This window comes from Argiope bruennichi, chromosome 10 (assembly GCF_947563725.1).
Source record: "Argiope bruennichi chromosome 10, qqArgBrue1.1, whole genome shotgun sequence".
Classification (NCBI taxonomy): Eukaryota; Metazoa; Arthropoda; class Arachnida; order Araneae; family Araneidae; genus Argiope; species Argiope bruennichi.
The window spans coordinates 98,249,928-98,267,217 of NC_079160.1; the positions used below are offsets into that span (position 1 = coordinate 98,249,928).

The window sequence follows — 17,290 nt, forward strand, 5'->3', positions numbered from 1 at the left end:
ACACAGCCGAAATGCACACATAACAGAGTTGCACAAATTAACAACACACAAGCAGCAAATCGCTATAAACAATTCCAGCAGCACAAAGCTCTTAGTAAGAACTCGCTGGAGGTCAACAGTTTAAAGAAGAAATTCACTCAGCCAGTACCCCCGTCTGTGCTCCTCGGCATTTCTGACACTCTGGAGGTCATCGAATGCTTTAAGACACATGACGTAACTCGAATCCTAATTGAGATATCACTGAAATTCTCGAATATTCGGGAACCTTTATTTTTGTAACCAAAATTGTCAAATTTGTTAGCATGTGGCCAAACAGTCCCAAATTTATCGCTAAGGCCAGACGTCATTGGTCCTGTGCTCATTCAGCATTCATTAGAGTTATGTATAAATTCCACCCCATCACTCTTAACTAGCGAAACATGTAAGCAATGCTACAGATTTGTAGTATTGCTCCATAATTTTTGAAATGTTTCAGTAGATATTGCACAAAATTTATTGTAAAAATCTTATGGTAAGTTCCGTTAATTTTCTATAGAACAGAAATTCGATTCTAAATAGATAAATCCTCTGATTAAAAATTGGTGTTTACAAATTAATTCTGTACAGTGTATGCTTTAACGATTAACATATTGGGTATCACTATGAGAGGATTTGAAATTTGAGATAAGAGTTCGCAGTATTCTCTTATTGTCCAAGAGTAGTGACAGAATATACCAAGGCTTTTCTTTTACAAGAATGCTGTGTATTTTCTGAGGGAACATTCCAACAATTGGTTAAAAACTTAGTTCAAACATGCATTTCCATCATTGCAGCAAAAGGAGTCCTCCACTTCAGGATAAAATTTATTTATACACCATATAAGAGAAACAAGAAAAGGTCTTAGTATGTTGAAATAGTGATTAAACAAAGTGGCATTTTATTGATTGTATTTCTAACATTGATTTTCAGAAAACAGTTTTAAGTATTAAATGTATGATATGCTGAAATATTGTTGTTGACATTTACCCTTAATATATTAAAGATTTCGAGGTAAGAATTCAAATTTTAAAAGAAAGTCAGACTATAAGCCTTCTCTCGCTCTTCTCATTGTATGTGCATTGCCACTTTACTATACCTAGATGTATATTTTATGAGTACAGCTGTCGCCGAATTGATATTAAATGGGAAATATGTAGTCCAGGAGTGTCGCTTTTCCATTATCAATAGTTCTTAAAATTTAGAAAGGAAATGAATTCAAACTTTGATAAATATTTCTTTATTTTATTTCTTAAATTATCTATTTTTTCCAAACAGAAATAAAACAGATGAACTCTGGAAATTTGATGTCTCAATACCAAAAGAACTCTATCACTGTGAGAGTGGCCAAATCACATCATGTGATCCTTCTGACCCATACAGAACGATAGACGGAAGCTGTAACAATTTGAATCATCCGACATGGGGTATAGTCAATGAGTGCTACTTAAGATATGTTCCAGCATCTTACGAAGGTAATATAGATAAGGAATGGGTAGTTAAGTCAACATTTTTTTTTCACAGAATTATTCTTGCGAGTTTAAACATCAATGAAATTCAAAACAGTAGGTAAAATTCACTGCAATCTTCACCCGGTGAGTTGAGATTTGGTTTAGTTATATTAACGTCCCATTTGAAGCAACACTAGGGCTATTTTGGGACTGACCTCGTAACTTTGAACCATGGTCAGATGACGAGGACGACACCTGAGCTGGCACCCCTCTCTCCACATCACACCAGCGGGAGGACGCTTGGTCATGACGGATTTACCGTGCAACAGACCCCCTTACAAGTTCTTCGGTGGAATCGGGTCTTGAACCTGAAACCCTCCGGTTCCTAAGCCGAGACCTTACCACCAAGCCACCGCGGCCCTCGGTGAGTTGAGAATTCGAAATACAACTTATTGAAGGTTTTATTGAAGAGAAAAAACTCGCGCAAGCGAAAGTCCTTCAACTCAGATTGAACTGCTTGTGATTTTTGTTTTTGCTTGTTTTTGTGTGAAAGTCCCAGATTTAAACAATTTTACAGAGTCAATTAAAATTAGAAACAAAAACTGGAATTATTCATTTCTGAAATTCTGTTATTATCTTCTACTTTTCTGCACATTTTATCACATTTCTTGTTTAGGTGTTCGACTGTGGAATTATATCATTTCAAAAACATCGAAATAAGTTCCGCATGCTTTCACAATATTGTATTGAACTGTTCATCAAAAAATATAATATTTTGATCGATTTAATCCTAATGTCGAAGCATTTCAAGGAAAGAGGCCTATCCTATTTGAAGGAACTTTCTTGAAATAATTATGATAATATGTTTATTTTCTTCTATCAGTTAAATTCTCATTTCTTCACTTATAACACCAGTATCAAAAGAAATTCCATACAACCAGAAATACTTTTGCTTAGCATTTTTATTTGTATCAGAAATCAATGAAAATTAATTAAACTACAAATCTTAAAAATGGTATGGTATTTTTCTTTATAAACTTGCTATTATGTGCCATTAAATATCAAAATTTTATATTTACCAAAAGGTTTGACCAAAAAAAAACAATTTTGACCATGACTGTACACAACGGAACCTCATTATATACGCATTTAATCTCGAATTCTTCAATGAGTCATGAGATAGCCTACCATTAAAGCGAAGTGAACTCCGTAAACGTGTTGTAAGAAGGGCATTTGCTGCAGTATTATTCAATTAGTATTAACATCATTGTAATTTTATATGCTTTTGAATTTGGTTAGCTTGTAAAACATTATAAAATGAAATAGATTTTCGCTAAGAGTTGGTTAGCAATCCAAGAATTGCTGTAAAATGATACCATTAAAGAAACAAATCTACTATATATTAAATAAAGGGTATTTAAAAACCCAAACTTTTGAGAGGATAAAGAACACATAATATATGAAGGGGGAGGAAATGTCGCAATAGAACAATGCTACAAAAGTTCTGTCAAAATGTTGTACCAAAAATTCCCAGAAGAAAATATTTAAGTGTAAACAATATAAAATGGAAGACTGCAATGTGAACTAGAATGCAAAAATTATTCGACGCATGCAGCTAGAGTCTAATATAAATGTTAAAATTCCAAGAAAAGACATCTATATTTTCTCTCAAAAGATATTCGAAAAAAGGCTAAAATGCGAATAAAGTCTATATAATAGGGAAAGAGGGACAGTATTGAAACGTTAATAAAACGATGAAGCAAAATTTCTTTATTTTATACAGACTGCTTCTAATATGTAAAAAAGAAATCGATTCATTTTCTATAACTATCAAAATTTATTTACCTGAAATATCCAGTAGTTTTTATAATTTGGAAATTACAGAACAGAAAAAGTGATTGCGAACGAATTTGATTAAGCATAATATTAAAATCCATAATTGGAAGAATAAATCAAATATTGAAAATATAAGAATGCAAAATAATACCAAAAAAATGTAGAAACTTTAAAAATCCATAATAAGAATGAAAGAAAGTTGCTTTTAGAATTGTTAGGATTGTCGATGTATTTAAAAACAAAAAATGTAAGTAATTTGGAAAATCACCGGTAGAGAGCACTAGTATCAATGCATCATCAGGTATTCAGTGAAAGAGAATTCTAATTCTAATTAATTCTAATTCTAAAGAATTCTAATTCTAATGAATTCTAATTCTAATTATATTTAATTCTAATTAATTAATCATAATTCTAATTAATTAATCATAATTATAATTATATTCTAATTATCTTAGAGAATTATATTTCTAATTATAAATCTAATTTTATAAACTGTACGATTGTACTTTTAATTCTGTTTTCAAAATAAGATATTGTCAGAATTTTACATATAACAATTCTAACTTTATGAATTAAAGCCTTTTCTCTATTTTTGGAATGAAACATTCTCTGAATATTACTAGCAATGTGTATATTGGATATATTACATCAACTAGTGTTCTACATGACACCTAGTAGAGATTAGAGGCTAACAACTTAAAAAGAAACTGTGGAGTGCATTAATATCTAGAGAAATGGCAGAAATCCATTGCCAACAAGGCAAGGTAAAAGAATTTGATTAGTACAATATTGCCACATCAACTCCCGATTAAAATGAAAAGAAATCAAATCTGGTGGAATTATTCGAAATTAAACGAAACATTTGGAAGATAAATTGCTATATTCCATAGTGCAGTCTACATTCTGCAGTTTTAATGATTTAAATAGCATCCAGTTTGTTTTACTCTACCCTGCCGTGTACAATGGACTAAGGGTCAAAACCATATTGATTATCATCTTATGTGTACGTTCATCTATATTTTATTTATCTGGGATTAACTGAAAATTACCAAGCAAATTTGTGTCTATCATAAATGTTATTCATAGAACCATAATCATCAGATTATTTAACCCGTTCTGTACAGCAGCCCAGTGGGAGTGGTCACCCCAAAACTTTCTCGCATACTCTCTAATAAAGGTGTTATACCATATAATGCTATGCATGGCATTACTAACTTCTGGCATCAACTTATTGTTTTTACTGAATCTATCGTGCCATTCTTGGCAAGTGTTTTGGCAATTAATCCCTGACATGCCATTAATAAGATCCAAAAATCGAATTTGTGCTTTTGGCGCGTTTTTCTTGACTGATCGAAGCAAAAATGAACACAGAGCTGCACATGTAGTCACAAAATCCCACACCAAATTTGATGCATTTAAGTCATTCAGTTTTTGAATTACCATGTTTACTCCTTTCTGAAAGTACTGGCAGACAGATAGTCAATCCGCAATTGGAATTGGTCCAAAATTTGACAGAATTTAGATATTAAGTTTGTGTGCAAAATTTTATTCATCTAGATTTCCCCGTTCCGTAATTATTTTGTTAACATAAATTCGGGATTTCCTCTGAATGGATTTTACTCAAAATTGGATGGAAATCGGCAAATTTGATGTAAAGATCTTATACTAAATTTCAACAGTCTAGCTCAAATCGTTTTTGAGTTATCTTTATCACAAACAAACAAACATTTTCCAAATATGTGCTATGCTTTATCTATACTACATATACGAGAAAAAAAATTACTGTTATACTCTCTTTAGTTCCAAAAGATTTCTCTAATTTTGTTCTCTAGTGCAGTTTATATTGATTCCATGATTAATGTATAATAATATTAACGTTTTAGGGTTCGAAATGCTTCCAAGATCTAAGAATGGAGATCCTTTGCCTCTCGCCAGAGAATTAACTGTGAATATCTTCAAAGACGTTCACCGACCCTCTCCAAATGTTTCATTCATGTTCACGATTTATGGTCAAACTATGGCTCACGATTTATCCCGAACTGAGAATCGAAACAGTAAGTATATTCCTCGGTGAGTGGAACATTGCTTCTCTGACTTCTTGGAAAATTATGACAATGGCATTCAAATGTTTCAAACAAAGTGGTTCTTTTAAATGAAGATTTGGAACCTAGTAAGAACCAAATTTCAAATTATACAGTAAGGCAACAAAAAATTTGAGGCAAATTTCGGCACTTCTTGAATTTTTTCAGCCAGTCTTACTAAAATTATAGCCAATTCACTGTTCCAACCTCTTCGGAAAATGCGTATCAAAATTGTGTCCAAAAACTTGGTGATGACGTGTATACTCGTCAAAGACAGATTATGTATAATTCGAAATTATGTTGTGATGAAATGACTTATTTTTAATTTCAATAATCTCATTTATTTATTTATTTAAATTAACACACATTTTTTGCATATGAACAAAAAGAAACATAAAAAAATATTGTATTCATTATTTTAACTTGCTGTTAAAGACTGGTATTGAGCAAAGCATGGTACAGCGCATAATTATCTTTATTTGTTCCTTTGATGTCGAGTTGGCCTCAATCGCAACTCTTACCACACAAAAAAAAACTTAATATCTATGGACAATATTTGGAACAAAATATTATATTTTAACTTTGATACTAGTTGCTTTTCAGTCAGCATAGTAAATTCTACTGCTATTACTTGTCCTCTTCATATATCTATACGTATATGGTTAAATATAATGATTACTAAACAAATTTGGGTACTTGTCTGTCATGATGGCAATCAAAATGCTCCAAGAAAAAAAATATCGCCAATTTGGCGATTTCAATCGTTAAAACTATATAGCATATGATTCCCACGTGATTTGATCTATATTTATTCAAATATTATTATACATATATTAATACACTTGAAAAAATTTAATAATTTGGCGAAATGTTTTCTTGGCTCTATCTGTTCGCCGTTAAAATCGACAAGAACCCAAACAAAATCAAATCATTTATAAAATGTAAAAAATAAAATTGCCCTTTTCTTAACAAATATAACCTGGTAAAAAAAAATACAGCCATTCTTTCTCATTTGTTAGTATTAGACAAAAAAGTAATTTGTACATTCAATTTTCAGTTCAAGAACAATGCTGTGAAGATTCCTCTAAGCATCCATCTTGTATAGCCGTTTCTATAAGATCTAATGATCCATTCTATTCTCAATATAACGTCTCCTGTTTAGATCTGCATAGAACTCAGTCTTGTGAAATTTGTAACGCCAGTAAGTAGTTTTTTTTTTTAATTTTATTTTTTATTTCTCTTGTTTTAACTATCGAAGATTGAAAACTAAATTCCATGATTTTCCGAGTATTATCTTTAAAGTTCATTGAATAAAACTCTAATATTTTATCATTTGAAAGATGATGTTGTTTGGGTTTGAGATTTTTGAAGCCACAAAATGCACGGGTTGAAAATTGGCGAATTATTACTTTAGGGGCAACCATTTTCGCTTTTAGGATTATTAGCAAAAGATAAAGATTTGCACTTTGGCGACTTATCACTAACAAAAAGTTACAACTTCGCGCGAATATTCGCCATGTACTCTATTCTACTGTCTGGACTCTGTGGACTCTATAATATATATAAAATAGTAATAATAAAAATATAATTTTTTTAAACTTTCATTACAAATTTTTCTAGCTGGCAAAAAAAAAAAAAAAAAAAAAAAAACTTTTGAGCTCAAAAGAGTTTGAAATGAAAAAAAAAAAAAAAAAAAAAAAAACTTCTATTTTCTAAAAATTAACGATGGCGCAATCTAGTAGTCACGTGATCATTCCAAACCAGTTCAAACCCAATTTTTGAAGGAAAAAAAATTCTGGTCTGTAGAAAAAGTTTTGCAGTTTGACCGATTTTGAGATATGGAAAAAAAGAATCGTTTTTCTAAATGTAGACGTATGCGTAATCTGTTAGTCACGTGATTGTTTCAAACCGGTTTAAACTGCTTAGTGACTTAAATTAATTAAGACAAACCACGATCTAAAAATAATAATATTCTGACATGATAACTTAAAATTTGAGAAAGTAGACAGCAATTTTATTATTTATTGTTTATGTTTTGCCTTTTTAAAGACATTTTTTTTTCTTCTTTTTTTTTAAAAATTCCCTTGAATGTTTTCCTGTCATTGGTCTCTAGATTGATTTCAGTTTATTTTTCTTACATTTTTATCAGCCAGTAGGGAACAAGTGAATGCTGTAACACCTGCTTTGGATGCATCAATGGTGTACGGCACAAACGAAGAAAATGCAATGAATATACGAACCAATGATGGAACAGGTGACACATTTTTATAGTTTTTTTTTATTAGCCTTAAACTACCGAAAAGTGAAATTCTGAATTGAAACGGAAACCATGAAGGAAAAGAAGAAAACTCAATCTATCTTATTCAAAATAATTGCAAAGCAACATTTGTGACATTTTTCAACAATTCGTAGAGTTACTTATTCTTTTGTTCAGAGGCAGCATATTAATTCAGAAACGAACAGTATTTTTAAAAAAAAATTAATCCTTAATAGGATAATTGAAGGATTAATTAATAGGATATGATAGTATAAGAGAAATTCCATATTAAAAGAAAAACCGTGAAGAAAAAAAAATCAACCTTTTCTAACCCCAAATAACTGGAAAAAAAACATTTGGGACATCTTCAACAGCTCTTAGGGTTACCCATTCTTTTGTTCAGAGACAGAAAGTTAATTTAGAAACGGGCAATCCTTCAAAAAAAATTCTTAATAGAATACTTGTAAGATAGACTTAAAAAAAACAGTTTTAAGCTAACATCTTATAATATTGTTTTTATAAGCTTTATTTTACAGTTTTTAATTTTGGTAATCTGAAACGTATTTTAGATAAATACTTCAGTGTCTTTTTCGGTTTAGTAATTTATAACAAAAGAAAACGATTACCTTAAACTGGATCAAATGCAAAGCGTTTTTCTTTTCTTTCGGTTGCTTTGTAAGATAAATATACATAAAAATACTTCAATACCATCCTAAGCAATTAGCCTTGTTCGCCAGTTTCACATGATATAGGAACATAACAATTTAAGTAAACATTTATATGTTAAAAAAATAAAAAGCATCATGGAAAATTTACCTTACAAAAAGGAGCAAGTTTAGTGAAAATCAATCTAAATCCCTAATGGCATAAATTCAACAAATATAGACAAGTAAGCTATCTTCCTTGTGTCATGGGTTCGTGACAAAATGGAAGTGCCTTATCTTCGGTGGATCAAAGTCAATTGGGACATCTAAGTATGCCTTGAAGGGACAGTTGACCTCCATTATTTGGAAGCAGTATATTATTTTTACTTCCCTGGATAACCTATTCCAAGGGCATTGGACGCCTTGGAGGGAAATCTTGAGACAGTAACTATTCCGACAGCAGGGTGAAATTTGCTACGAAAGCGCCAATCAGGCTTGCTTTTTTAAGGATGTTGTCAAGAACACGTTCATTCTTTTTTTAATAATTTTTTTAAATTCTTCTTTTCTAACTGCATTTTATTGATTCATTCTATTTCTTAACTTGCTGGGTAACTAGTGGGTAATTGGGTGTCTACCAACTTGTTTGAAATCGAAATTTTTTTATTAATATAGTGTTTTTATCACTTTTCATAGAAATGGTCGATATAGGTATTAGTATTACCGTAAAATATTTTTAAACAGAAAGAGCCATCAAAATAAATAAAATGTAATTACGAGATAAATATACGGTTGAATACCCACCGAATTTCCATTTAACGACATTTTCTGCATAGCTTTGATTGTAAACAAATCTTGCAAATTAGTTACTCCCCATTTTACAAAAGAATAATTTCTATGTAATGAGTTTTTTCCGATTAAATATCAATGAATTTTTTTTTCTGTAAACGCCACTATTTAACAAAATTGTACATTATTTTTTTTTTAAATTTTATCTGTGTTCCGAGAGAATAAATTAAATCGATAGTTATGAAAAATTGCAACATTTGAAATACAAGGAAACAGTTGAAGAATATGTAAGAAATATGTAATTTTCAAAAGTTAATGAAGACTCAGCAGTGTCTGAATATATTATGTTGCATAATATATTACTAAAGTTAAGAAAGGAAATGAAAACCACGCAATGAATGATGATGTCGATGATGAAGTTATTAAAAATTGTTCTCTAGAAGTAATACTAACAGCACTTCGTACAATACGAAGGGGTATTGGTTTCAATACAGTGCCCCTGGTTATATGTTTCAAACTTTAACTGCGGAAATGTCTATGATAAATAGGCTTTTTATAACAAATTTATACAAAACATGATTCGGATTCTCTTACAGCTTAGCATATTCGTTAAAATCAATAATGCTGAAAATACAAATTTCAGATTCTGTTTTCAATAACCTAATATAAAATTTCTGGTTAAAGAGTTTTTTTTATAACGAAATTTTGAAATTAGATGATAATACTTGTTAATAGAGAAGTAAGGAAAATTATAAATATTTGACTTTATGTACATCATAGAGATACTTTTAACAAATAATCTAAAGTTTGATAATATTCAAAAAGGCAAATCAAATAAAAATTTCATACTTACTTTTAAATTGCATAAAGACGTCAAAAATAAAATGAACTATAAAATAGAAATTAATGTATTCTAACGATCGAAATTTAACTTAAGATTTTACAAAGACTTAACACATTTATTTTAAATATAAACTTTTTTTTTCTTTCAGGAAAATTGATCGTTAATTCCACAGAGCATGGTGATCTTCTACCTACGTTTAAAACTCCTGACGGTATTTTCTGCCGTGAAAAGAAAGAAAACACTTGCTATTTGTCAGGTAAAAAAATATGGAATTGCCTTTTATGTAACATATAAAAAAACATTGAAGTAATGAGATGATTGAAATAAATCAAGCATAAAAATTGCAATCTAAGCCTATTTAAATATTGTTATGAATCTGTAATATAGTTTTCCTGCACAATTAGTCTCATAATACGAAGGATAATATTGCAGATACCGCTATTGAATGAAATATTAGGATAATGGCAAAATATTTATCAAGATCAGAGAGTCGGAGTTCCTTCTTGAAAATTTCATATCTTCTCATGGAACATGTATAAGCTGTGACGCTCATTCTCTCTTCGTAATGTAGGTCTCCGATAGAGTTCTGTAATTACAATCTAAATACTAGTGTGAATAGTGAATAACTCTTTAATGTTTGTGTGAGCTCTTGATTTCTAGAAATGTTTTTTTTTTTTTTTTTTTTTTTTTTTTTTTACGTTTTGATATCTTTCTTCTGTGATTCATGTTTTCTTGTGGAATAACGCGTAGTTATCTGTTATTAAGTTTAATGTACTTCTTATAATATAACAGTCGGTGAATTTCAGCAAAAATAAGGCAAAACTGTATCGTATTATAGAACTTGGAGTAACAGCAAAATATTTTTATAGAAAAATATATTACAGAAAAAAATAGCATGAAAATTTAGAGAAACCAAACAGAGATTTTAGGAAAATAGTATCAGTTAGTAGTATCATTGTATGAAAAATACGACATACAAAAAAGTAACTTCAATTCTTGAAGTTATGTTTTACTAATATAAGCTACAAAAGCTGCAAATGCAGTAAGATTTTTAAAAAAAAGAAACCTAAACTAAATTCTTTTTGAAGATTCATAATATATAGATTTTAGAGCACTATACAAAACACAGAACGTATCAAAATAAAAAAAAAATAGATTAAACAATTAGTATGTACACTATTTTAGATTATAAAAACATTCTCTTATTTCGGACAAGAGCGAAATAAGGCCATAGCCAGAGTTATTTTTAATACTATTATTTTCCTTATTTAGGCATTTTTTTAAAAAAAATTTGTAATTTGTTCTCGAACATTTACTAAGGTTAAAGATTTTCAGTTAATTGATGTATTATTGAACTGAATCTTCCTTCTCTTACTTCCTTCTTGCGTATCTCCGAGAATATTTTTTTGTATCGAAAAACGTCAATTTAATTAAATTTTTCCAATTCCATTTAATTTATCTTTAAGAAATGGCCAGTCCATATCTTGAGAAGTTGTAGTCGTGTAATCCTCATTAGTCTTTTTAAGTATCAATTCTGCCTATTTACTTACATTTAATTATATAAGTTCAAAAGATTTCTCAGAATTGTTTAAAATATTTTGATAAGTGTGTTTTTGAAAATGTTCTTTAAATAAAAATAGCATTATCGGACTTACAATTGAAAATCAAAATCATGCTTTGATACAAAAAGGAAGTAATTTTTTGTCATAACGTGTGCAGTGGTAAAGGTAGGAGGGTAATACATTTAATAAAACGTGATTTAATTTAATTTTAATAATAAAAAAAATGTTGCATATTGTTACGAAATTTCCGGGGTTCGTTTGGATAGTGGGAGTTATATGATGTGGAGAACACTCAATCAGTAGGCGGCAGTAGAAAATGAAACAATGACGTTTATTTACACGAAGACACACAAGACAGCACAAAGACGACAACTATATACAGCACAAAAGACGATTATCTTCAGCCGAGACGTGCAGCATACAACAGCATACACAGCAGCATGCAACAGTATACACAGCAGCTCTACTCCGTCGCTGCTCCACTAGTCCCTGAAAGACGAGTTCTTCACCGTCGCTTCCGACTACTCTTCGACTCCACTGGTCCACGACTCCAATTCACCACTGCCCGGCAGCTGCGGGTGCTTCCTTTTATAGGTCTCAGGAGGCGGGGCTAGAAGCCTCTCAACCAATCAGGAACGTTTGAGGCGTATCTCCGTTCCTAATGGACGGATCCGGAAAATTCTCGATGTTTCGGGCATAATCTATTTTGTCGCCAAAGTCGCCAAGTCGCCAAATGGTCGCCAAGTTCTGGGACCTCCCATGGAACCAACTATGTTGGAAAGCCGCATCGCAGATTTGTAACAATATTTAGTTTTAAAAATATTGAAAAAATTATTAAAGTTAGTGAAAAATCGTACGAAAATAAAATTTCAGTTCTCTTGAATACTTTTAAAGAGATGTATAAATAATATTTGGGCAGCAATGCGTTGTGAAGAATTTGAAGAAAAATTCTAAATGTCGAATAATATTTAGTATATAAAACAAAACCAATTAGAAATTTCAAAAAAAAAAACATTTTTTTGTAAGAACCCATTATTAAAGTAACTTCATGCTTAATTTACAGGCTCTGTGCATAACGAAACGTTTTAATTTGTACATTATTATCCTTATTTCTTGAATTTCTTCACAGTATTTTAAAAAAATACTGTGGCATTAAAACCCTATCTCTTGTTTTTTAGTTACTGTCATCTTAAATTTCATGTCCTTATAAAAAACATATTCATGAATTGTTTTTCCCGTGTTGTTTATTTTAATTTGTATCGCTGATCTCTCTAAAATGATAATATAAGCACTTCATTATATTGTATGAGACAAACCACATTTGTCCTTTAAAGCTAAATAAACTATTTCATCATATAGAATAAAGAATAATTAAGTAAATGTATTTGAAATAGAATGTGTTAGACTGTGGATGATGCAACTGAATAATTTCTTTCTCTCTTTCACAGGAGATATAAGAGGGAATCAGCATGCTTTTCTGACTGGAATTTCCACATACTACGTGCGAGAGCATAACAGAATCGCCACACATCTCAAGAAGATGAATCCTCACTGGAAAGAAGATAAATTGTTTCAAGAAACCAGGTATTTCTTTAAATTTGGGACTTCATATTAAAATGTATCTTCAACATTTATGTTTAAATAAAAATAATAAATTAGAAACAGGAAAGATATTTTTTTAAATGTTATCTCACACCGTCGATATGTCAATACCAAAACAGTTATGAATCCTATTCTGAAGAATTGTAGCTTGATATTTATATTTCTTTTTTTTATTTACATTTTTTTAGTTTAATTGACTTGAACATTGTTTTCTATTCATGCCAATTTTTGTGTTACACAATTTGCAGGAAGAATCCGTTCTGATCTTTATCTTAATGCGGGAAACGAAAAGAACGCACGAATGGAAAGTTACAGGATAAATAGGCTAGTAATCGCTTATCATGAGTTATAGGAATTGTTTAGGTTCTTCATTCTAATGACGGGGCATGTATTCTGCACAAATTAAGCAGTGACTGCATCTCTAGTTCTCGTACAGAGTCTTACTGATTATCATTAAGATTGCCCCTGGACACCTATGTATGACGAGTGTAATGTTTTCGTGGTTTAATGTTAGTAACTATCCTTCATATTGTTGGCTTTCATGCATCACCTCTCGTATTACACAAATTACGGTATATATTCTGAGCCTGAAACCGCTTATGGTAAAATTTTGACACGCCGAACGTCGAAATTAATCATGTTGTGTTGTTGTGACTTATGGCACCTTACAAGCTCGCTGCCAGTTATGTATCAGCGATTTAAGCCAAATGAGCATCTTTTCAGTAGCGCCAACTAGGGCCAAGAGCGCGACTTAGCTACTCCCACGTCAACCCTTTTTACGGGGAGAACTTCATTCATGCATTTCATTCATTCATCCACAGATCGTAATTTAGACCTGAATCAGAGAACGATCACCACTGAACGAGTACCCCCATTGGCATTACTCTCGAGATACGTCGATGCGCGTCCAATGCCCTACCAACCAGGTTATCCCGGCCTTATTTTATATTTTGCTGCTTGAAATGCGTTGAAACGGCGGATTAAAATAAATCAATTAAATTGCATTCTAATCCGTTTTCAAATAGAATCGCGTTATTTGATAAATGACCTTTCACGGAATTCAGTTTGAAATATTCAAATATTTCTGACAATATTTCAATGACAATAAGGATATAAAAGTGGTATGAAGTGTTTACGAGGGTGTTTAATAATAAGCAACAGGATTAAATAAACTTCATTAATTTAATAGCATAAATTTCATTTTTCAAGTACTAACTAAAGATAGTGAATTATCAGTATATCGGGAGAGAATATATTAGGAGAAGGTAAGAAAATTCTAAGTTTTGATTTTTTATTATAATACTACCTATATGACACATATACATTTATTTTCGAAACTTTTAGCATTTCAGCCATAGTATTTAGTATTCTTATTGTTATTTCTCGAGAGATACCAATTCTGACTTTGGTGTGTTATACGAAACTTGAAAAAACATTCTGATATTTTTTAGCTTGATCTTTGTATAATATAATTTCTTTAACAGGATATTTATTTGCGTTGTCTCGATAATTATTATATATCAGCTGTCAAAAGTAAATAAAATATAAAATTTAATAGTTATTTAATGAGAAGTTTGTGTAGTATGAGCCGCTATGCTTCTGTCCATCCCTTCCCTGCAGATGGCAGTAGTGTTCCGACTAGAAGGAGGAGCGAGACGAACGGCAGTAAGGAGACGCTTGGAGCGGGAGAGTGTGAGCGTCGAAGTTGAAGGATAACAGCCATTCTATGTTCACCCAAACTGCAACCAACCCTATACTTTTGTTCTTTTGATTAATGTTCGTGTAGTCCTGTTTCGTCTATTAAAATATGGAAAAGGCACACGTGTAGTCTTCTTTCACTTGGAAACACGACCCTATATTTGCTGCTTTAGCTTTTCCAAATACAGCTGATGTTTGAACTTAAAATACTTCGAATTTAAATTTTCTAAAAATATATAAATAACTTCAGAATTTTTGTATGAATTTAAAACTGAAATTCTTCAAAACATTTTGAATAATTTTGATAAATAAAGTTCAGTCTTCATTTTAAATGGGAATTATGCACGAAAGTCCTTCCAAATAAATTCTAGTTGTCTGTCTGTCTCTGCAAGTGTGAAAAGCTAGATAGATCGGTAGTTAACATTTGCTCCACAAAATCATCATCAAAATTGTTCATCTGGGTCAAATTTTGTACAAAATCTGACAATGAGTTAACTTTTGGAATTTTTGAAAGAAATAATCAAAACAAAAAAAATAACTTAGATAAATGAAAATTTGTTTTACAAGGGATACCTCAAAGTGCATATCGTAATCGAATTTGGATTTCATCTGATCGAAAATAAGGTATTTAAAGTATATAGTTATTTTTAGTATATTTATTATATTGCTTAGATAAACTAGAAAGCCAGAAGTATAGGTATGAAAGTACCATTTGCAGACTTTGTAATGGCATTCCAGGTTTTGCCATTTTTTTCTTCCCTACATTTTGATTTCCAGGTCTACAGGCTCTTATAATGAAAACAGAAAAGACACGGTTTGACAGTCTCTTCTTGTCTAAGAAATCTAAGGGTGAACACTTCCGCTATCAAGAGAAAAAAAACACTGACAGCTTACAGCTTTAAGAATCAAAGAGTTAAAGCCTGAAGAATTGTCATAAATTTATCTGTTATAATGCCTATTATTCTAATTCTTTACCGTGTTTAACATTCTTTTTTTCATTGTTCTCATAGGAGAATCAACACAGCAATTCTTCAATGCATCACCTACAAAGAATACCTGCAGGTACTTCTGGGCCAGTACATTATGGATCAATTTAATTTGACAGTCAAAAATGGATCAGATGGAACAAATTACAACTCTAGCTTACGACTTGGAGTCAGTAATGAATTCTCAACCGCGGCTTTCCGTCTCCACACCATGATACCTAAAGTAGTGGGAACAACTAACATAAGGTTCAAAGATTTTTACGCAAATCCGAAAATCATTCGAGCTGGCTACATGGAAAGAATTATGCAAGGAGCCTACAGAGTACCATCTGAAGAATATGATCATTACCATGTAGATGATGTGACTAACTACATGGCTCAGTAAGGAAGAAAGTTTTCTATTATTGTTCCTACTTTTGAGATAATAATATTTATATATTATCCTATTGTCTGCAAACTACACTTTTAAGATTACCAATCACTCATAATGTTCTACAAACCAGAAACAGATTATTGAAACTAGAGCTTCTTAATTTAATAGAAATCTCATTTACAGGTAATGGATGTTCAGAAATGGTTTCAGACATGTTATTTGGAATTTTAATCAGAATTAGTAATAGCATATTATTATATTAAATTATTTGTAGGTGTTTCAGTCCTTTAGTCGCTAACTCCCTGGAGGATTACAAAGCAACCATGTCTTGGTTTACCAAGCAAATCTGGCTCGCATTAATCGCTATAATGCAAACATTGTATACTAATAGGATTACTGCAAAACACAATTAGGATTGATCTTAATACATTAGCTGATATATCAACCCTCTTATAAAAGTTGAGGCCACTTCATTCCTTATTGTTGTAGCATTGCATTTTTTCATACCCATAACTGGATCATCCTTGAATATCATCTCCATATCATTTGAAGGCTATTCAGAAAAATTTACTGCATTTGTAACATGGCTTATTCGTCAAAGGAGGTAATGATTACAGCCAATAATTAGGTTAATAGTTACAACCAGCATTCCTAATCATCCGCAGAGTATTGGTTCACAGACATCAACTATATAAAACTGACCACAACCAGCATCTGAGTTGGTATTGCCATAAAAGGTGAAATGATGTATTTTTCCCCATGAAATTTGAAGCATTGAAGTCCAATTCCAATTGGAATATTTATTTCTGCACTCATAGAGGCGATAGGAATAGCACCATTTGCATTTGCGAAAATAGAATTGATGAATCGGAACATAAAAGCTCTATCATCAACTCAGAACATTTCGGGACATCTTGATAATGTCAGTAAGCGCACCTTGACGTCTCATAACAGCATTTCATATACTTATCAGACGTATTTATTTCATTTTTCCAAAAAATAGATTCAATAAAATTCAGAAACTATTGTCATTTTTATACAATGATTTTCGTCCACATCAACATTTTGTATATATTTATGTAAACACAAAGAGAATCTTGAAACAATAAATAAGTTGTTTAAACTGCCTGATAGATCTGCAAGTTTCAATTTTTG

The 17,290-nt window shown here is 31.1% G+C and overlaps 1 protein-coding gene across 1 annotated transcript in view; it reads left to right on the forward strand.

Annotated features, from left to right (window-relative positions):
• Positions 1 to 17,290, forward strand: part of LOC129988270 (peroxidase-like) — a 48,874-nt gene that overhangs the window by 18,213 nt on the left and 13,371 nt on the right. Inside the window, exons 4-10 of the mRNA XM_056096457.1 lie at positions 1,294 to 1,490; positions 5,186 to 5,356; positions 6,441 to 6,584; positions 7,533 to 7,637; positions 10,063 to 10,170; positions 12,925 to 13,060; positions 15,787 to 16,143. Coding sequence (XP_055952432.1) covers positions 1,294 to 1,490; positions 5,186 to 5,356; positions 6,441 to 6,584; positions 7,533 to 7,637; positions 10,063 to 10,170; positions 12,925 to 13,060; positions 15,787 to 16,143 — 1,218 coding nt within the window. The remainder of the gene's footprint in view (positions 1 to 1,293; positions 1,491 to 5,185; positions 5,357 to 6,440; positions 6,585 to 7,532; positions 7,638 to 10,062; positions 10,171 to 12,924; positions 13,061 to 15,786; positions 16,144 to 17,290) is intronic.